General features: G+C 41.6%; 2 protein-coding genes across 4 annotated transcripts in view; one reads left to right on the plus strand and one right to left on the minus strand.

Annotated features, from left to right (window-relative positions):
* Positions 1-22237, minus strand: part of IGFBP3 (insulin like growth factor binding protein 3) — a 70065-nt gene that overhangs the window by 25601 nt on the left and 22227 nt on the right. The gene's annotated exons all lie outside the window — the stretch shown is intronic.
* Positions 14632-20672, plus strand: IGFBP1 (insulin like growth factor binding protein 1). Of its 2 annotated transcripts, XM_031592003.2 has the most exons (4): positions 14632-15078; positions 16821-16999; positions 18790-18918; positions 20055-20672. In XM_031592003.2, exons 1-4 carry the CDS (start codon positions 14637-14639, stop codon positions 20184-20186), a joined length of 882 nt encoding a protein of 293 aa, XP_031447863.2. In that variant the 5' UTR covers positions 14632-14636; the 3' UTR covers positions 20187-20672. The 2 variants fall into 2 exon arrangements, with proteins under 2 accessions (XP_031447863.2, XP_089992922.1); XM_090136796.1 differs by lacking the exon at positions 20055-20672 and having other exon boundaries at positions 18790-19086.

Below are 22237 nucleotides of genomic sequence, written 5' to 3' on the forward strand. Positions count from 1 at the left end.
TGATTCGAAGATCTGGTTCTGAGTTTGCTCTGGTCTGTATTCTAAGTGTGCTATGCAGTCGCCAGGTGAAGCAGTAACTATCTCAGATGTGTTTTGAAAGTATGCTGATTTCTTTTTTCTTGTTCCCTTTCTAAAGACTTTCTAAAGATGCTGGAGTAGATTGATGTTTTAGCTTAAAGCAGCAGTCTGTGAAGCAATTGTCAAAGTAATCCCAAAAGTATAATGTTTGTGTTAGTTCCTGCTGCTGCATGTAATGTAATCTTTAGGCAGGTCACTTCTAAGTTATCAGTAGGGTGTCAGTGACAGGGACCCACAACAGATTTACCACTCATCCCTGTTCTGATGTGGTTCTAGTACAGGTGTTTACCTGACTGTATTAGTTTTGAAGCAATCTGTTTTTCCCTACTATTGAACTGCTTCAAAGGGGAGAGATCCTGTTCAAATTAAGTTGCAAGCTATAGATAAAGGCAAGAGAAACCATTGCTTTTCCTTTACATGCACTGAAACTTCTCTCCTGACGAGTAGAACCGTGGTCTCTGCCAACCAGGTTCAGCTGTGTTGTGCACAAAAATACAAGAGCGGAGTTGTGGTTCTATGGCTTCCTGCAAGACTTGAGCAAATTTAGGACATTTTTACTAGTAATTCCTGACATTAAGCTCTCTGGTGTTGTTCAAGGGAACAGCATGGTCCTCGGATGTAACTTTCTGTGGCAGCCAGGTTGAGGGGTGATACTGCCCCTCAGGTTGCCAGTCAAAGCATACTCACTTGGTTTGATGTTTAATGTTCTGGCACTTGTGTGTTAGGTTTACACAGATTGTCTTGGCTTCGCAGGCTCCTCTGGTAACTGAAATACTCGCTGAATGTAGATCTCAAGCTGCTCTTGAGGGGAAAGGAAATAGCATGGTTAAAGATGTGCTTCTATTTCCTTTGCATTTATGTTCATCAGGGACTTTATCAGCTTCTGTGACTTGTGCAGGGGGCTGAACTAAGATCAGACGAGTGCAAAGCTAGAATAAAGCCCTCCTCTACCCGTAGGACAAGCATAGATTAGTCTGGCCACATTACCCAACACTTAATCCAAGTGACCCAGATCTCTCTCTTGTTTGTACCAACCCAGACAGCCAGCTGCACTTGTTCTTTTCTCAGGCTTCTTGTCCTGGTCTCAGAAAAATCTTGATGTTGCTGCTGCTTTTCATTCTCCTAACTACACTTCAAAGTCACCCTTGCCTCTTTTCTGAACCTGTTTTCACATCTTCAAATGTCTCCATTTAATGTCATCTCCAATCTGGCCTCTAGTGGCGCCTTCCTTATAACATAGTCTTCTATGCCTGATTTTTTCATTGCTGTATTCCTTTCCCATCATCCTCTGATACTTTGTCAGTCTTCTGCCAAAACTCAGTCTCAGCTGTCATGCCTCTAGTGCCTTAGTCTTAGGTTGACTTATTCATGATGGAAATCATTGGAGGCTGTAAGAAGGCTCAGTCCTTGGCAGGTTAGGGGTGCATGCAATTGGTGACAAAGTCTTGCTCAGTCCTTATTTGAGGTTAGCTGAAATACAAGAAGAATCCAGGGAATACAGATCCTATAAGTTCCAAGGGCAACACACAGCTTCTTAAGATTCAGGACATGATAAATGCAGGGATAGTTTTCTAGGGAGCAAGCCTGCTCCCTGCCAAGCTCATGAAACTATTTGGTAGCAGTAAAATCCTGGAGACTTCCCTCAGTGGGAGCAAACTAATTGCCTGGAGTGCTAATGTAGAATTGATTTTGACTGGGTCTTCACAAGTCCTGCAGCTGTATCAGGCAGGCAGATAAAACTGTGGGCTTTCAAGGTGTTGGAAACTGCTACTATTACCTTTCTGTGGAATGTTTAAAAAGAATCACATGACTTTATAGCATTTATCTCAGAATAGTTCCATTCCTCATTGATTGTGAAAAGTCACAATACTGCTGATAGCTTTTCCTGATAAAATGTGTAGAATTAATTCATATTTCATGGTGTTGCTGAAATATTTTTGACGCGTTATCTACAGCAACAGCATTACTGTTAATTACAGATAAGAATGCTAAGGGATTTCAATCAGATCTATTTAGTAATAAACTACATGTTATCCCCCTTTGGATGATGCCCCCGAAGAAAGAGTTGTCTCTAGTTCTTAAAAGCCAAGATGTTAAGGAGATTAGAACTACATGTAATTGCTATTATTGCACTGCACATATATGTACTGGAGGAAAAAAGAATAAAAGCTAACATTTCTTTTGTTTACAAGGCTTGCACTTTCCCTTGTTTCTCCAGCAGACTCTCAAGTAATTTAATGATATTATGTTAGTTTTCTACTGTGATACATGAATTCTCTTTGAGAGGCTCTAGTAGTGTGCTGTTTTAGTCTGGTTTAATGCTCATCCAGCAGCAACAATGGTGAATTTCTACTTATGTAGTGAATTGCATCAGGTGCAAAGTTCCATTATGCATATTTATATTGTATAATATAAATTAACAGCCCAGTGTATAAAGTAACAGCCCAATGTACAAAAACCCTTACTGGGAGCTGCAAAGTCTAACATCACTTTAAAATAGGCCTTTGTATTAGCAGTAGGCGGTGAGACTGGAAAAGATTTAAGACTACAGACACCTCATTAATGAGAAGATAACCTTCAAGACACTATGCTTTGAAAAAATACTATGGTATTAAAAACCTGACCTTTTTTGCATGAATGGAAACGAATCAGAGTTGCGTTATGTTCTTGAGCCTTGCTCTTGTGGCTTTCAATAGTAACACTGAGCATGTTTGCAAATTGGGAACAGCCTTCCCCCTGAGAGTACTCCTTTAGATCAGTGTTTTTCCTTTAGGAACTAAGCTGTGACCTTGACCTAGGGAATTGTTTTTAGTACACTTATTTCTGAATGGATATTGCACAATCTACCTGCTGATAGTGACTAAGCAGGCAGTTGGATGGAGAAGAACAAAAACACTACCAAGAACACAGGGAAGATACAAAAATATTTTCAACCTGGGTTTATGAGTTCAGCCTTGTTCCCCCTGAAGCAACAGTAATGCTCCTGTTGACAGAACTGGGAGTGCTTTGCCCAGCTGGCATGCTGCTGTAGCAAAACAGGTTGAAGGAAGAAAATGTTTAGCATGCGTATTTAACATATTTCAAACTTACATGTAACTGGTAACTGAGTAAATCTTTGCTGAACAATTTTAGGATAACTGGTAAAAGTAGGAAACAGGAAAACTTTTTTCTCCAAATCACAAGATACATTCATTCCTATAGTAAAAACTGAGTAATAAATAATACAGCAGTGTCACTGATCTGTACTCCATAGCGTTTACAGTCTTCCTCATCTCTGTCTGCCATTGCAGGCTGCAATGCCTCTTAAAACATATCAGACTTAGTAGAGAAAAAAAAAAAAGAACAAACATACTGAAGTTTTGACTAAACTTGGCAGAATCTTAGAAGAACTGGACCAGTTGAAGCTACTGTTTATCATTTTCAAATGTAATCAAAAAGTAGACCTAGGCCCAGATACTGGGACCCATCTGAGATACAGTCTTCCCCCTAGAAAACCTCAGATTTGCTGCTCAGTTGTCATACTGCCATGCTGGTGCCTAATGTATCAATTTTGTTGTTGTTGTTATTGTTTTAATGCAGCCAGTCCTAACAGGTTTGCTAACCCCACAGAACCTGACATCAGTTCCTGATTGCTATCGTTCATTCTGGCATTACTCATGCATGTGATCTCACAACACTTAAGCTACACCGGTCATACCTGTCCACCCCGAAATGAGTACAAAGGAGATTTGTAGAAGACACCAGCCAGGGAATACATATATTCATCTGCCTTTAGCTTCAGCAGGCCACAAGGTAAAACTCTAGGAAGTGTGACAAAACATTTCAAATCCCCTTCTCCTCTGAAACAGAACTTTCAAATCGAAGAGCCTGAGGTCACAAGGCAGTAATCACCACCTCTAGGCTTACTTTGTAGTCACAGCTTTTAAGTGTCACCTTTCAAAGCTGTTCTACTTTGTCTAAGCATTTATTAGAAAAGAAGATTAAATTTGCATCGTAGTTCAGTGACTCGTCTTGCATCTAAGGAATGTTATTAGTTTTCTTTAAATTCATATTTATTTTTTAAAAAATGGAAAGAGGAATGAATTGGAACATCCTTTGTTACTCCTAGGACGAAAGAAAGAAGGAAAGAAGGGAGGGAGCGATGGAAGGATGCAGGAAGGGATGAAGAAAGAAGGATCTTTCCTTCCTGCTTCTTAACATTGCTGCATTTTGAATCATCTCTGTTCTCCTTCCTCCATTTCATCCTTTTGTCCTTTCCTAGCTCTCCATGTTCTCTTCTGACTGCCTTATACTTTCACCTCCTCATCTCATTGCACATTTGTCCCCTGTGGTGATAACCTTCCACTGGCAGATACTGTAAACCTTCTAAAACTTACAATTTCTCCTATAGACGAAAAACTAGCAACAAGAAAAGAAATATCTTACACCCTTAAGATAAAAAAACAAAGACTCTCTTCCTAGAACCGGAATACTCAAATTTTCTGGTATGAAAACATGACAGATTTAGATATACGGGGAAAAAAAAGTGCAGGCAGCACTGCGAACAAATTTACTGGGAGAAGAACTGGATGTGAAAAGTTTAGAAAATGCCTAGGTAAAAGGTTTCAAGGTATACCTTCCTGTCACAAGAACACCATACAGTATACAACTAAATCAAACTGGTTCTCTGTTATAGTGTTCATGCAAAGTAGACTGATGCTTTAGGTAGGTGCAAGGGACCAGGAGCATAGCAAATAAGAAGGGCAAGCAGGACATGGCAGAGATGGCACGGGTACCCAGGCAGAGGAGCCACAGCCTTTCCAGGCTGACTCATGCACCCAGACTGATCTCCCAAAGTGCTGCACAGCTGCCCAGGCCTTCAGCTGTGGGGAGCTCCAGAACCTGGGCCTAAGGACGGTGCAGAGTATGTCATGCATGCAGTGTGCCCAGCTCAGCAATGCTTTTGGTCAGGTAGCCAGGATGAGTGAGGAAATCACAAGCAGCATAGTATTCAGAAATCAGAGAGAGACTGATGAGTAATATCATGTAGTGACACAGTCAGACCAATAGCTTTGTCTTAAGACCCTGCAAGAGGAAGAAGCTAAGCTAGTTTCCAACCCCGAGTAGACAGCAGAAATATGCAAGATCGTCATAGAATCACAGAATGGCTTGGTTTGGAAGGGATCTTAAATATCATCTAGTTCCAACTCCCTGCTTTGGACAAGGTTATCAAGCCTGGCTTTGAATACCTCTATGGATGGGGCATCCACAACTTCTCTGGGCAGCCTGTTCCAGTGCCTCACCACTCTCTGAGTGAAGAATTTCTTCCTCACATCTATCCTAAAGCACCCCGCTTTCAGTTTAAATGTATTTCCCCTTATCCTATCACTATCTACCTGCATAAAAGATCAGCACCCTTCCTGTCTTTATGCCCCTTTCATGTATTGGAAGATCACAGTGAGGTTTTCTTGAAGCCTTCATTTCTTGAAATGAAACAATCCCAACTCCCTCAACCTTTCCTCATAGGAGAGGTGCTCCAGCCTTCAGATCATCTTTGTGGCCCTTAGAATCCTTCTCTGAACCTGCTACAACCTTCTTTACTGTGGAGTCAGCAAGTACTGGTCCCCTCACTGAAAGCTTCAGGGATCCCAAACAAAGGCTACCACCTCTGTGCATCCTTGTTCCTATGGACAGCATGAACTTGTCTAAACTTCACTGCAGATCCCCTCAAAAGAGCTTGAAACTGAAACCTGAAAGGTATTCTCACTGACTTTAGCAAAAATATTAATAATGATGAGGAGTAACAGTGATATTTCTGAAACCAGAAATACCCCGGGACAAAAAGCAGAGACAAAAGCAGCTGAGCAAACTTTCTTTTTTTTTTTTTTTGCAAAAAGCAGTATAGAGGTGAACTGCCTGATTGTGGAAGCCAATTGTAAATGATCCATGGACATATGCTCCTCTTCTAACAGCTTATCATTTTGGTGTCTGGAACATCTCTCTTCCCCTTTTGCTGGGATTTTCAGACTGCTGTTTGCAGCAAGAACAGTTCAGGCACATTCACCCACAAGCTTCAGTTTCCCACATCACAGTATACTCAGAGAAAGTGGACCTCATGTCTTACTGCAATTTAGATCTTATGACTAAGTCTTATTTTTATTAAAATTATAGAAAGGATAAAAAGATGAAAGAACAGCACCTTTAGTTTCTATCTTTAACAGACAAAGATGAAAAAGAAAGAGCAGGAATTTCAAACTATCCAGGGGTTCATATGGCACTGAATTTTTCAGTTACCAGTAGGCTTCTTTACAAACCCAGCCTCTTTAGTGTGAAAAAGAATATCCAGCATTGCATTTGATGATGTAAAAAAAGCAATACAGATGAATTATTATTGGTTGTTGTTCTACAGTCACTTTTTCTCTCATCTGTGGAAATGATAGCCAGTAAGCAATTTTCCCCTAGCTATGGGATGATGCCCACGGTCTGGATCTGGATCTCGTGTTGTTTCTGCCAGTACTGTCTACTTCAGTCCCTACTGCATATAGAAAGTTTTGTTCCCAGAAAGTCATTTTAGTTAGTCTGGGGAGAAAAGGGGGATTTCATATAGATAATGACATCTAGCCCATGTGATGAACTCAACATTAAAGGAAGAAGTAGCCCTCCGTCATTGTCTTATACTGACCTTTAAATGAAAGGCTTTCATATGTATCTGAAAGACCAATTTAAATTGCTTTTAGAGATAATATGTGGAGTATTAACCTTGTCTTTTATCAGTATGAGATAGCATCCACTTCATAAAGTAAATCCAATAATGATGAAGGACTGAAATTCATGCTTTCAGTGCCTGTTCCACTCTGAGATATGGTACTACTTGTGTGTTGCTCTTTTCTCTTTCTGTGTCCTTGGCTGATACGTAGTGAACAGAAACATGCAAAGAGGTTTAAACAGCTGATGCTGGTTTAGGTTTCAGGAGGCAGTGCTAAACAGGATAAGTTAAATATTTTGAAGTCCCTGCTAAGATACAACCTACTGTGGTAGGCACTGAAAAACCTTCATTTCCATGGGTGGTACTAGGGAATATCCCTACCAAGGTTCAGCATTGCTGACAGGAGCAGTTGGAGTGAAACCAAATTTTTATATTAACAGTCCACACAGAAATTCATACTTTCCAGAGCGGTTTCAGCTTTGCATTGTGTCTGGACTATTTCTCTAGAAGGGAAAACTCTCCTTTGAGCCATCACTGGATGGGAGTAACTGACCCATGGCACAAAGATTAAAAGACTGCTCCGTGACCTTTCTTACCAGCAGAGATCAGGACTTCTGGAAAATAATGATCTGACTGGTCTGTGCACACACAGCATTGGAAACAAGACACTTTATTTGATGTATTTGATGCCCAAATGCTTTAATGTATTAGGCATTAAAGGGAATGATTTTTCCTCTTTTTTGATCCTGATTAACCATGATTTGACACAAAAATGCTTTTCTAGCTAGAGTCTCACTTTTCTTCTCTGCACTAAATCATTGAGGTATTTCTTAAATATTTTCTATATTCTAGAAGAATTAATTGCTGAGAAAAAAATACAAGAAGTCACTCTGCAAAAGTTATAGAATATCTATACAAAATAAATTCTGAGCACCTCTTCATTTTCAGGGTTCCTCAGTAACCAAAGCACTATAAATGATATGAATAAAAAATTACTAAAATCCATAGAGCCGACATAAAGCATATTTGGCAGGGGACAAATGACAAAGAGAGTAGATTTTTTGCATTTCTATTATAGCTGTTTTCCTTCATACGCAAGACACCACGTGTATGTGAGTGTGTGTATGTACATATATTGCGTAATGGTTTTTGATATTAACCTTGCAATTTGGGATCAGTTTCTTTCTTAGTTAAAGAAAAATTGATGATATTCCACTTTTTTTTTTTTTTTTTTTTTTTAAGCATTTTGAAGACTCCAGTGAAGCAGGAATTTACTTGGCAAGTCAATGGAATTTTTCGTGACCAGAGGATAAAGATCTCTCGTATATAATTGTACATAACTTTATCTTCTATGAGAAATTTCATGCAGTTTTAAGGAATAAAAAACTCACAAGCTTTATTTAACATGAGAAATGAGGTCATTGGTTAAGAATTATTGAGAAACAAATGGGAAATGTTTTGTGGAAAAGAAACCCTTGCTTAAGATTCATGTAACCACTTTACAAATTTTGCTTTAAGCAGAGTCCTAGATTTCCTGTTTTATCATAGAGAGGATAGCAAGTTAAAAAAGAAAGATAAGGCCACCATTTAGAGTGACCTGCAATCATAAAAGAAGCAAAATGAACACCCTCAAAGTGTTTTATAATCTGTAAGGTTTTTCTGTTTGTTTATTTATCATTACAGGGTAAGCTGAAGAAAATCTTTCTTCAAGAAGGCTGCTAGGAGTTACCTGAGCAGTTCAGATACTGCCAGTTGCCTCACAGCAATGAAAAATCTCAACTCAGTGAGTCAAGAGCAGCTGCTTCAGAGCCAGCCCAGCCAGAACTGAAGCAACTGATCTCAAGGTACAAGAGGGTTTTAGGAGTTTCTTTTGCCAGAGAAATACCAAGAAAGCAAAGTGATCCTATAGCTAGCGTGATTTGAACCAACCCTCAGAGCAGAATGGTGAGCATGTGATGCCAAGCTGTAGCCCTGGCAGAGAAGTGTGCACAACCTACCCCGGACACAATCAGTGCCTCCACTCAGAGCTGCTAAAGGAAGAAGCAGCTGGGCAGAACGTGATCTCTGGAAAGTGTCTGGACCTTGCTCCAGGAGGTGAGAGGCAAACTCATCTATGCAAGATGTGCCCAGGTGCAGGACCTCCTGCAACAGGTGGCTGAGCTGCAGGAGACAGTCAAAAAGCTGCATGCTATCAGGGAGGCAGAGCTAGAAGAAGACAGCCAGATTCACACGCAGTCTGCACTGAATCCACAGTCCAGGGACAAACAGCCCCAAACTCCTCCATTGGCACATCCAGTTGGAGGGAAGACAACAGTGATGAGAAATGGCACATTGCCATGAGAAAGACTAACAAGAGGAAGAAGCCTGCCCCAAATCGAGAGGTGCCTCTGCAGAACTGCTTGGTGGTTCTGCAGACTGAGAAGGAACAAGAAGCTGTAACAGGTAAGTCATCAGAGCTGAGTAAGGCAGCCACACCTGTTCCCCATTGCATAGCAGCTACTGCAACTAAGAAAAAGTCCCAGGTGACAGTGGTGTGTGATTATCTTCTGAGGGGTACAGAGGCATCCATTTGTTGTCCTGACCTGCTCTCTAGAGAGGTCTGCTGCTTGCCAGGAGCCTGCACCAAGGATGTGACAGAGAGGCTGCCAGACCTTGTACATCCCATGGACTACTTACTACCCACTGCTGCTGTTTCATGTGAGCATCAGCGACGCAGATGTTAGCAACCTGGAGAATGTCAAAAGGGACTACAAGGAGCTGGAAGCAGCGGTGAAGGGCTCAGGAGCACAGGTAGTCTTCTCATCAATCCTCCCAGTTAGGGGAATGGGGAGGGAAATGACTGATAGAATTCAGAAAATGAATACACGGTTAAGGGAGTGGTATCATGAACAGGGCTTTGGCTGTTTATGTTGTGGAACTAGTTTGAGAAATCTGGTCTTCTGAGGGAGCTTCTGAGTTGGATCACAGGTCAGTAAGACAGCACCTAAGGTGCAGGATAAGGGAACTCTAATTGGTGAATCAGCCTCAATGGGAGCTCAACTCAAATGCCTGATACATGATACAAATATACTCATAACTGATGCAAGGAGAACAAGCAGGAAGAGCTGCAGGCATTTGTGTGCCTATGGTGCTATGATATCACTGGCATCACTGAGATGTGGTGGGATGGCTCTCAAGACTGGAATGTAGGAATAATGGCTTTAGGAAAAACAGGCAGGGGAAGAAGGGAGGGGGTATTGCCCTCTACATCAACATCCTGCTGGAGTCCTTGGAACTCCACTTGGAGATAGATGAGGAGCTGACAGAGAGTTTATGGGTTAGGGATAATGGGAAGGCAGGGGAAGGAGTCATTGTAGTGGGAATCTGCTACATGCCACTGGATTAGGAAGACCAAGTGGATGAGGCCCTCTGTAAACAGGTATGAGAAGCTTCACATTCACAAAACATGGTCCTCATGGGGGATTTCAACAACCCTGATATCTGTTGGAGGGACAACACAGTAGGGCACCAGAAATTGTAGAGGTTCCTGGAATGTGTTGGTGATAACTTCATCTTCCAGGCGGTAAAGGAACCCACAAGAAAAGGTGCTGTGCTGGACTTTGTGCTCACCAGTGAAGAGTGGCTGTTGAGTAATGTGAATCTCAAGGGTGGTCTTGCTGCATTGACCACAAAATGGAGGAGGTCACAATCCTTAGAGCGTCAAAGATGGTGCACAGCAAGCTTGGCACTCTGGACTTCAAGAGAGCAGACTGAACTCTCCTGGGAACTGCTTGGCAGGGTGACATGGGAGAAAGCCGTGGTGGGAAGATGGGCTCAAGAAAGCTGTTCAGTATTCAAGGCCCATCTCTCCTACGCCCAGAAGCAGTACATCCTGAGAAAAAGGAAGGTGGACAACAATGCCAGGAGGCCTCTGTGGATCAACAAGAAGGTCCTAGATTTAATGAAGAAAGTCTATAGGGAGTGGAAGCAGGAATGGGTTACCTGGCAGGACTACGAAGAAGTTTGTCCAAGCAGCCAGGGATCAAGTTAGGAAAGGCAGAACACAGATAAAATTAAATCTAGCCAAGGACATAAAGGGGAACAAGAAGAAATTCTACAGGTATATACCAGTAATTAAAGGAAGGCCAGGGAAGATGTGGGCCCTCTCTGGAAGGAAACAGGAGACCTGGTCATGAGGGATACAAAGAGGCTGAGGTGCTCAATGACTTCTTTGCCTCACTCTTCAGCGGCAAGAACTCCAGCCACACAGCCCAAGTTGCAGAAGGGAAAGGTAAGAACGAGAAGAAGGAAGATTGGCCTGCTGTAAGTGAAGTCCAGGTTCAAGATCATCTAAAGAACCTGAAGGTGCACCAGTCCATGAACCCAACAAGATTCATGCATGGATTCTGAGGGAACTGGCAGATGAAGCTGCCAAGATGCTATCCATTGCATTTGAAAGGTCCTGGCAGTGTGGTGAAGTTCCCACTGACTGGGAAGAGAGGTAACATAACCCCCATTTTCAAGAATGGGAAGAAAGGAGATCCAGGGAACTACAGGCCGGTCAGTCTCACCTGTGCCTGACAAGGTAATAGAGCAAATCTTTCTTAAGGCCCTATTAAGGCAAGTGGAAAATAAAGATGAGGTGATGGGTGGTAACCAGTGTGTCTTCACCAAGGGCAAGTCAGGCCTGACAAACGTGGTGGCCTTTTACGATGGAGTTACAACACCAAGGGAAAAATGAAGAGCAACTGACATCGCCTACCTGGACTTGTGCAAAGTGTTTGACACTGTCCTGTATGATATTCAGGTCACCAAGTTGGAGAAAAATGGATCTGATGGGTGGACCACCCTCTGGATAAGAAATTGTCTGGATGGTTGCACTCAGAGTTGCGGTCAACGGCTCAATGTCCAAGTGGAGCAAGGCTTGGAGCAGTGTCCAAGAGAAGCAGGGCCACAGGTCAAGGGAGGTGATTCTGCTCCTCTACTCTGTTCTGGTGAGAACCCAACTTGGAGTAGTGCGTCCAGTTCTGGGGCCCCCAACACAAAGAGGATGTGGAGCTGTTGGAGCAAGTCCAGAGGAGGCCATGAAGATGATCAGAGGGCTGGAGCACCTCCCCTAAGATGACAAGCTGAGAGTGATTGTGCTCTTCAACTTAGAGAAGGCTCCGGGGGACCTTATAAGTTGGGGAGGGACTTTTTGTAAGGGCAGGTAGTAACAGGATGAGGGGAAATGGCTTTAAACTGGAAGAGGGCAGGTTTAGACTAGATATTAGGAAGAAATTCTTTACTGTGAGGGTGGTGAGACACTAGCACAGGTTGTAGAGAGTGGTTGTGGATGCCCCCTCCCTGAGAGCACTTCAAGGCCAGGCTGGATGTGGTTTTGAGCAGGCTGGTCTAGAGGGAGGTGTCCATGCCTATAGCGGGGGGTTGGAACCAGGTGATCTTAAAGGTCCCTTCCAACCCAAATGATTCTATGAGAAATATGACAAAGACCTGAAAACACAATTGTATCTTTCAAAGAAGAACTTCCATTCAAACCAGTGGAAATTTTGTGATGTAGTCCTGTACTTCAGACAAGGACTGAAGTCTTGCACTATGCTCCTCTCTTTATCCAATGAAGAAAAAATGATGGTGATGTGGTAATGTGTTTAAAAACAACAAAAACAGCAAGAACAACAAAAGCTTTAAAGAATGTGTTTTATATGTATCATTAGGAGCAATTGCTTCTCAGTTCATGTTTCCTTTTTAAAAGCAAAGGAAGGAAAAATTCAAGGAAGGCAATCACTCTGGAGCACAGTTGTTTTTATAGGAAGTAAGCCTATGTAAGGCAGCCAGTAAAAGTCTGATCCTGCATTCTGTTTCAGTGAAGACTTTCAAAAGAGCAGAGAGATGTATATGTAGGTTGCTCCAAAGAAACTACAGTAGATATAAAGAATAAAATAACACTACTTGATAGTCACCGCTATTAGCTATGCATTTTCACCAATGATAAACTAGAGCCTGCACACCAGCTGTGATGATCCACTGGCACCATCACCACTGCTGAAATAAGCCCCTCTCTGACTCTGTGTGAATATCCACTGTTTGGTCTCAATAAAGTGTCAATGAATGTCAATGGGTTTTCATTTTTTTTTCTGCACAGAACAATTCAATTATATATCTTTGCTTCATATGCACTTCCATGTCAGACATCATATTGTCAGACTGCCCCTCTGCTTCCTTATGTTGCATAGCAACAAAATTTAACAGAATATCAGTGGAGGATTCATCCTCTACTGCCATTCCACCAACATCCACTTCTGATGTCATGGATCAAATATAATAAAATAGGAGGCATTACTTTCATAGCATCCCTTGTAGACAAGTAAGCAAATGCATGCATATGCATTTATAAATGCATATAAGATATTTGGATCTCTGCATTTTTCAGATGGTTCTACATTTCATGTATATATATATGGTCCTTAATGCAAGGGACTTTGTTTTGCCTGTTTTTTTCTCTTTGAAGGAAGGAGAAAATAAATATATTTTTATATATTTTCACCTCAAACACTGATAGAAGAATCATCATTTTCCATTACAGATATACATGGAAAAAAAAAAAAAAAAAGAAAAAAAAAAGAAATAAAAAAAGGGAAGATAATCATTAGAGCTTGAAAAGTCTAATTGCTGAATTTTTCTGCACTAATTGTCATGCCATGGGTTTTAAGGCAGAGCCTACTCACACTCACAGACATGTGAAATCCAAAGAATTCTTTTAAAATGTTTTGTTCAGTATGCTTAAAAATGCAAGCGAGTTTTAAGAGCTGCTATCTTCTGTCTATGGTGATTTTTATTTTTATTTTTTTTAACTTTCCATTAAATGCCTGAAAATTGTAAAAAGAAAGCCAATAGAAGATGTAGTAGTAAAGTGAAAAAGTCTCTAAGACTTTCTTGTGAAAGTCTGTAACCAATATGAATAATGCAAGAACTGAATTAAGATGTCAGGGAGTTCAAAATGTAGTAAATACTAAATTATAAATGAAAACTCTGGCTTCAATAATATAGAAACTAAAGTGAATAATAGAACATGAAACAACACTACAATTCTGCTTCACTTTCATACTAATGACACACACACACACACACACAAAAAAAAAAAAAAAGAACTAATAAAAAAAAAACAGCAATAAAAACCCTCACACAACCAAAAATCATGGTACTTTAGGTAACTTGACAGTGGAATTTGATGTTTCAAACTCAATACATACTGCAGGTTGAATGGTTTTGCTTTTATTATGCTGACAACTTCTGTATGCAAAGGAAAAAAGAGAAAGATTGTTTTAAGGTGAAATATGAGTAGATGAAGAGGTTTACGTGACAGTCAGAAAAGCAGAGCTATCTCATTTATCTCTGGGTTGCTGGACAAACAGTGGTTCCCATCAAGTGCCTATTTTGCAGACTGATATTTCTCCCATGCCAGCAACAGCAGCAAAAGTGAATCCAGAGGTGGGAGACCCCTTCAGTTTCAACAGCGCAGCCTCTCCCGAAGGTTAATGCAAGGAATCTTACGTGCACGTATGCCAGAAACGGGAGGCATTTCTGACGGGCAAAAAGGAGAGGGATGCACCCACTCATTTGTGACTCTCTGCCCGTTTCCCCTCCACCTTCACAGCTTCTTTTCCCTGATAACTATGCTAGGGAAGAGGGATGGGGGTGAAGGAATAAAGGCAATTCTGCACGTCTGGAAGAAAAAAAATAATAATAAAGGAGGAAAGTGAAAGGGGAGGAGAATAGTGGTCAGGAACTCGAACCTTCAGTGCAATGACGTTTCTCTAGTTCAGATAATAGTTAACTCGAGGTTAAAGATTAATAGCCAAGGCAAATGGCTGTATAAATGGCTCGGGCTAGCGGGATGTACGTATGTACCCTGCCTCCAGCTCCCCACGCCGCTGAGGTGCGATCCCTCGCCAACGACATGAACTGCCCGCGGTCCCTGCTGAGCCGCTGCTGGCTGCCTCCCCTGCTGCTGCCGGCGCTGCTGGGCCCTCGCCTCGTAGCCGCCGCATCCCCGCAGCCCCTGCAGTGTGCGCCGTGCACGCAGGAGAAGCTGGCCCTCTGCCCGGCCATCGAGCCCGGCTGCCCTGAGACGGCTCGGCAGCCCGGCTGCGGCTGTTGCCAGACCTGCGCCCTCGGGCCGGGCCAGTCGTGCGGGGTCTACACGACTCGCTGTCGCCACGGTCTCCGCTGTCGCGTCCCGTCGGGTGTGACCCGGCCCCTCTCCGCCCTCATCCAGGGCCAAGGAAAGTGCCTGCCCGCCAGCGAAGCTGGAGGGACGCGCTCAGCTGAGCCGGCAGGTAGGGACCGATCGCGAAAGCGCTCCGTGCAGGTGGGCTGGGAACTGATGGGTCTGCGGTGACAGCGCTGCGGGAACAGGGAGACGGGAGCTTGGGGGGATGGACAAAGTTATGCACGCGTTTGAAACATAGGAAATGCTGATGGCATTTTCACGGAGAATGTGCTCTGATGGGTGTGAGGTGAAGCATCCTGTTGCGGATCCAGGAGATGTTCAGAGAAGGCTTTTATGCCCCAGGAAACCACTGAAGTAATGGGAAGATGCAGACTATTCACAGTAAGGTCTGTGGAACTGTAGATTGTTTTCCTTTAGTAGTAAACAGTAACTAGATTAGTTGCTAGTAGAGTAGAGTAGTTGCGACTTTATTGATGAATGTCTCCAAAAGTCTTGAGGGAGAATGAAAATGCCTAAGCAAATTTTGTGTTTGGATTCATTTTAAGAATGAAATGTATCTTAAATAGTGCATTATTAACTTAACTGTCTTTGAGCTTAAAGACATATCAAGCATCTTACTTTAAATGCTGACCAAGAACTTCTTCAGTGTTATTTCATTACTATACTATTTATTATCATTTTTTGCCATCATTGCAGCTATGTTCATGTAGTGATAAGGTGGTGAAGTAACTCAATAACATTAGAAAAACAGTCATGGTTGAATCAAAACAATATTTACCATTAGTGGTAGTAAATTGAGATACAACTGAGTGGTTAAGATTCCATCAGTTAGAAAGATATAACAATCTCATTCAGCATCGAAAGCGGGGGGGGGGGGGAGGGGGAATGGTTATTTTTGGTCACTGTATGATTAATTTACAGCCTTGATCCAACAAGTTATTTATACACGGCAAACATTATGAGTTCTTGCAATTGCTAAAAGCTTCTTTTGCTCTTAGCTAAAGAGCAGAGACTTCACAGTCTCTAACTTAGGTACAGGCACAGGGGCCATGCTCAGGCAAATACAAACAGTTTCTTCCATTCCCTGACTATTCAATTCACTGCAGGCCAAGGTGAGCATCTGCCAGCTCCTGTGAATTGCTACCCATTGTTAAATGTGAGGCGAGCCACAGAACAAAGTACAGGATACCACGAATTCAAGTCTGGACCAAATCACCTCCTAACTAAAAATTGAAACGCATCATGCTGATTAAAAAGAAAAAAAAAAAAAAAAAAAAAAAAAAAAAGTTTTTCTCAAGATTTTCTGCATCTAGTGGTCAAGAAAGATTTTTCATTTCTGACAGAGTGTCTGCAGCTTAATCTTTGGGAGTGGAGTGATTCCAAATCATAGAATCATAGAATCCTTAGAGTTGGAAAGGACCTTTAAAGGTCACCTAGTCCAATTCCCCTACAATGAACAGGGACATCCACAACTAGATCAGGTTGCTCAGGGTCTGGTCCAGCCTCACCTTGAATGTCTCCAGGGACAGGACTTCCACATCCCTGGGCAACCCATTCCAGTGCCTCACCACCCTCAATATAAAAGCTGTTTCCTTATATCCAACCTACATCTACCCTCTTTAAGTTTGGAACCATTTCCCCGTGTCCGAGTATGACAAACAACAAAAGGTTTTATGTAAGTTATTTCTTCTCCAGCTGAAGTGGATCTGTTAGAGATATTACATTTGTGGGGTATAAGGGTATGTGAGGATAAGTCTTCCTCTTTTTTTTTTTTTTAACCTTTTTCCTTTGAAGAAATAAGTGCTAAAGGTCACTGTAGATATTCATCTTAATAAAATTCCTTTCCAGATTCTACTGAGCCTGAGGATATACCTTTAGAAAGCTCTGAAATGACACAGGATCAGATGCTGAGCTATCAGATGATGTTTCCCATGAGCCAGGACAAATCCATCCCTTGGAATTTTATCACTGTATATGAAAACATGAAAGCAAAGAGAATATTTGAACTCAAGAAATGGAAAGAACAGGTGAGTAGTTTTTTTCGCAAGTCTTTCAGAGACCATTTCAGTAAATGCTACTGATCCTGACTACAAAATGAAAGTGCACAAGGAACTCTAATAGCAGTTCTAGCCCCAACATCAAGAGGCTGTTATTTTGGGTAGCTAGCAAACAGACTTTTTTAGAAATGCCTTTCTGAGATGCTTGAGAAACATGCAGAATAGCAGTAACTGCAAAAAATAGGTGGGCATCAGCTATGTTCTATGCAGAATCCTTGCAGAGGTTGAATCTTGCTCTGCAATTAAGATCAGATGATTGCATGGTTCCTTAATTTCTGGAAACCCATACTACACCGTTAGACTTCTTTCTCGTTTTAGTTAGAAAAATAAAAGGCTTTTGTGCTTTGTCTATGGATCAGTGAAATAAAAAGGACTAATTATACACAAATACTGATGAAACACCAATACAAAACAAAACATATTTCTTTCTGTTCAGTAGCAAGTAGATGCACGTGAAAAGACAGAAAGCTCAGCAATTAAAGTACACTTTTACCTTCAATACTGTAAAGCAGCAGGGAGCTGGGGGCACGTGAGCAAATAGGTTCTTGTTCCACTTGAGGGCACCAGAGAACCACATTTAGCGCAGTCCCAGACAGCGTGCTTAACCATGCGGTATTGAATTATATTTATGCACAACAGAATCCTATTTTCGTAATATTCACAAACAAAATGGAGGGAAACAAACGAACAATAATAATTTAAAAAAAAAAAAACTAAAAAATCCGTCTGCACATCCAGAGCAGAAGCACTCATTTAGTTTGGACTACTATATAATATGGGTTACAATTCTGTCTACTAAACCTCTACTTTCTGACCCAGAGCAACAGAAAAACCCACTGGTTTCAACAGAATAGTTTATGTGAAGGGAGGTCTTGAAAAAGAAGAGGATGAAATTATTTTCACTCCCAAGTAAAAATATTTGTTCAGTCACTTCACCCCATTCCGTATGTTAGGCACTGTTAATGCAGTAGTCATAATGCAGTGACTTGGAAGGAAGGAAGGAAGGAAGGAAGGAAGGAAGGAAGGAAGGAAGGAAGGAAGGAAGGAAGGAAGGAACGGAAAGAAAGGAAGGGAAAGAAAGGAAGGAAGAAAGGAAGGAAGAAAGGAAGGAAGAATGGATGGAAGAAAGGAAGGAAGAAAGGAAGAGAGAAAGAGAGAATGAGAAAGAAAAAAGAGAAAAGAAAAAGGAGCAAGAAAATAGTGAACATAGCTAATGATGCAAGCAGATCTTCAGTCCCAGTTTGAGGTACTTTGAGTCTCAGTCTCAGAGTCACTGCAGTGCTCTCCGTTCTGATCTGGTAGCAGCCATGTCTTACGCAAAAGATAACATTCAGAAGTTTGTTCTCACACTGTCTATGTATGTCTTGCACCTATTCTCCGTACATCAACAGAACACAGGACCATGGCAACCCACAAAACATGGCCAGCCTCACGTACACAAGCCTTCTAACTTGCAGTTCCCCATAATAGGAGATACTGTACTCTCAGAGTACTAATGTGTTTACTCAGTACAGGTTAAGTTTCCTTGTGTAGCAATTTAAGGACTTTAATCGTCATGTTTCTGAGGACAGAAAGTACCTCAAAGAATAAAAACAAAAGCCTAAATGCAACGCTAGAGTTTTCTGGCCACACTCCCATTGGAACATGTAGGAACTACATGCAAATCAGCCTTACATGCTGCAGATTATATGACTAATAAATACTTAAAGCTTTTTGCTGGCTTTATATTGATCACTTTTTGTTTGCTTGGTTCTCTGTAGGGACCTTGTCAGAAGGAGCTCTATAGAGCTCTATATAAATTGGCAAAGGCTCAGCAGAGAAGTGGAGGGGACATTTACAAATTCTATTTACCCAACTGTAACAAGAATGGATTTTACCACAGCAAACAGGTATGTACTTTTTTCCTGTCTGCTCACAGCAGCGTTGCAATTAATCTGGCACAGACAATTCTTTCACAACCCTCTGCTCCCAAGCTCACAAGTTTGCAGCTGCTGGAAAACGGTTGTGAAAATAGGATACTTAGTAGTGGGAACAGATGGTAGTCCTCTTAAAAGTGAGTGCATGCTCAGCACTGACAAAAATGGAGGCAGAAGTCTTCTTTATTCACAGAACAGGTGTACGCAAAGCCTTTCTAAAACGTTTTGACCCTGTCTCTTCTCAGGCCAAGTCAAACTCTGTGCATCCAGTTTGTTAGCATATTCACAGCCAATGCTAATCCATGATATCCATCATACTGCATGTGTTGTTAAGGGCATATGTAATAATCACTATGGAGACAGAAGGATCTCAGCTCTCACATTAAAGAACACTTGCAGTGACAAAACTCTCTGGAGCAAGATTAGCCCCTTGAAATTATATTGAAAAAAATATTGATTTGTACTCCCTTTAGATTACTTTATTGATAATGCTTATGCCCATTATAATATCTACAGAAGCCACCACAAATCGCACTGAGGGAAATCTGTATAGTTAACAAAAGCTTAAATTAAACTGTTGTAGCCATAAGCCATACACAAAAATTTCGTAGGTTTGCATAAATCTGTGTCACCAAGACATTGTTTTAGAATGTGGCACCACTGTGTGACTCACTGTCACCTGGGATCTAACCAGGCATACACAGAAACCTGTTTAATTCCCCAGCTAAAGAATCCCATTTCCCTCCATGTGTGAAGAATCAGCCTATCAAGCTTTCACCTCTCTACCTTACATATTCTGCCTTCCATCAGCTCATCTTACTGGAAGATACAGCTATTTTATATTACCACTTAGCAAGGAGTGGGCATATTGTCTGAAGTCTGTAGTTGCTGTTGAAGTAGCTAAGCTCAAATCAAGACTTCCTAACCAAGTGTGTTGGTAAGAGGTTCTGTCAGAGAGATATCACTGCATTCAAAATGGCTCCATGCACTGCAGTTCTTGAGCTTTCAGTTCTAGTGCTGTTCAACACCTCTGTTTGTAGTATCCTATAGTGAAATTTTGCTGACAGCTGCTTATTCTGGGTTTTGATTAACTTTCTTAATAATCCTAGTGTGAAACTTCACTGGATGGAGAGTCTGCTGGGTGCTGGTGTGTTTATCCAAATAATGGAAAAAAAATTCCTGGATCCCCAGAAGTGAAAGGAGACTCTGATTGCCAACAGTATCTCAGATCAGAAGAATAAAACCAGTCACATTCATTTACACCAGGTTCTCTGTGGAGCTTGAACTTATCAGGAGCCATTTCAGGCAGGAGACATTCCAAGAAGGTAGCTGCAGGCTCACGGGCAGCCCCATAAAATAGCTTTTTTTACTGTACTGGCATTACTTAGATGCAAAATTGACAGATACAAGCAACTGCAAGATCAAGTCTCCTGCAGTCTTGTGTGTTATGTTTGTGTAATATCAGAAATGCTCTCATATGTAAAGCTGTTATTTATTTTATGAGTGTGTTTTTGTCTGTGTTCTTACTAATTTATATTCTTAAACACTTCATAACTTTATATGTAAATAGTTAGTATTATTGCCCTTAAATATATGTGTGTTACGTTGGAGAAATGATGCTACTTAAAACTTCAAATAACATAAGTCTATTGGGAAAAAAATGGTTTGTAAACTTGCATTTTTGTACTATGTATTTATAGATGTAAAACGGAATTTTAAAAAATAGCTTTCAGTAGGGAACATGCTTTGGAACTAATTTAAAACTTGTTTTGTTTATTTATCATGTTGCTTTGGCACCTCTGTTTCAATGTCAAGCTGTTTCTTAAAAAAGAAAGTCTAAACTTTGATTATACGCTGAAGCTCATGATGGGACAGTATTTGTTTCTGTTTTCCACATATATCAGGATATATAGCAAAACAACAGGATATTCTGTGCCACAAATGTAAATTATTCACATGTTGACATTATCATGTTATTTAAGATAAGTTATTAAATAATTTCTTCTATAAAGTTCCAGTGTCTGACTTTTTGCAGAACAGCACAGCGGTGCTAGCTTTCCGGAGCTGGTAACTAAGTTACCCGGGAGACCAACTTCCACCTCTACAATTTCCTTTGAGGTAGATGTAAAGAGCAATAATGTCTATCCTGAGCAATCCAGAGTAAACAATCCCAGTTCTCTCAGCTGCACCTCATAAGACGTTTGTTCCAGACCCTTCATCCATTTTGTTTCTCATCCTTTGGACACCCTCCAGGGCCTCAATGTCTTGTAGCAAGGGGCCTAAAACTGAACACAGTACTTGAGGTTCAGCCTCACTACTTCCTGAGTTCAGGGGGATGATGACTTCCCTAGTGCTGCTGACCTTGCTACTTCTTGCACAAGCCAGAATGCCAGTGGCCTTCTTCATCACATGGGCACACTGCTGGCTCACGTCCACAGATCCTTTTCTGTCACACAGTTTTTCAGACACTTTGCCTAAACCCGTAATGTTGCATGGGATTGTTGTGACCAAAGTGCAAGACCCAGTGCTTGATCCTAGTCAACCCATACAACTGGCCTCCGCCCATCCATCTAGCTTATACAGATCCCTCTGTAGAGCCTTCCTACCCTCAAGCAGATCAACATCTCTTCCCAGCTTCTTGTCAACTTCAAATTTAGTGATGGTGCACTCAATCCCCTCATCCAGATAATCAATAAAGATATTAAATAAAACTGGCTGCAGTACCTATCCCTGGACATCACCACTTGCTACCAGTCACCAGCTGGATTTAACTCCATTCACCATTTCTTTTTGGGCCCAGCAATCCCAGCAGATTTTTTATCCAGCTAAGAGTATACCTGTCTAAGCCATGAGCTTCCAGCTTCTCCAGGAGAATGCTGTGGGAGACAGTAACAATGGCCTTATTAAAAACTTTGTCCACAACACTGTCCTCATCCAGCAGGCAGGTCACCTGGTCATTGAAGGAGATCAGATTGGTCAAGCAGGACCTGTCTTTCATGAACCTCTGCTGGCTAGGCCTGATAACCCAGTTGTCCCACTCATGCTGTGTGATTGCGCTCAAGACGATTTGCTCTGTGACCTTCCCCAATACTGAGGTGCAATGACGGCTTCCCTGGGGAGGCTGTTTTGGTGCCTGACCATCCACTCATGTGCCCTGCCACGAATCTTTGTAACGTCGCTGACCTGGGCACCAGATAGGCAGCAGACTTCATTTTAAGTAGGGTTCAACCAGTATGTCAGGCCCTCTGTTTCCCTCAGAGGGGAGTATTGTATGACCATTACCCTTCTTGTT

This window comes from Phasianus colchicus, chromosome 3 (genome assembly GCF_987193195.1).
Source record: "Phasianus colchicus chromosome 3, bPhaCol1.hap1.1, whole genome shotgun sequence".
Classification (NCBI taxonomy): domain Eukaryota; kingdom Metazoa; phylum Chordata; class Aves; order Galliformes; family Phasianidae; genus Phasianus; species Phasianus colchicus.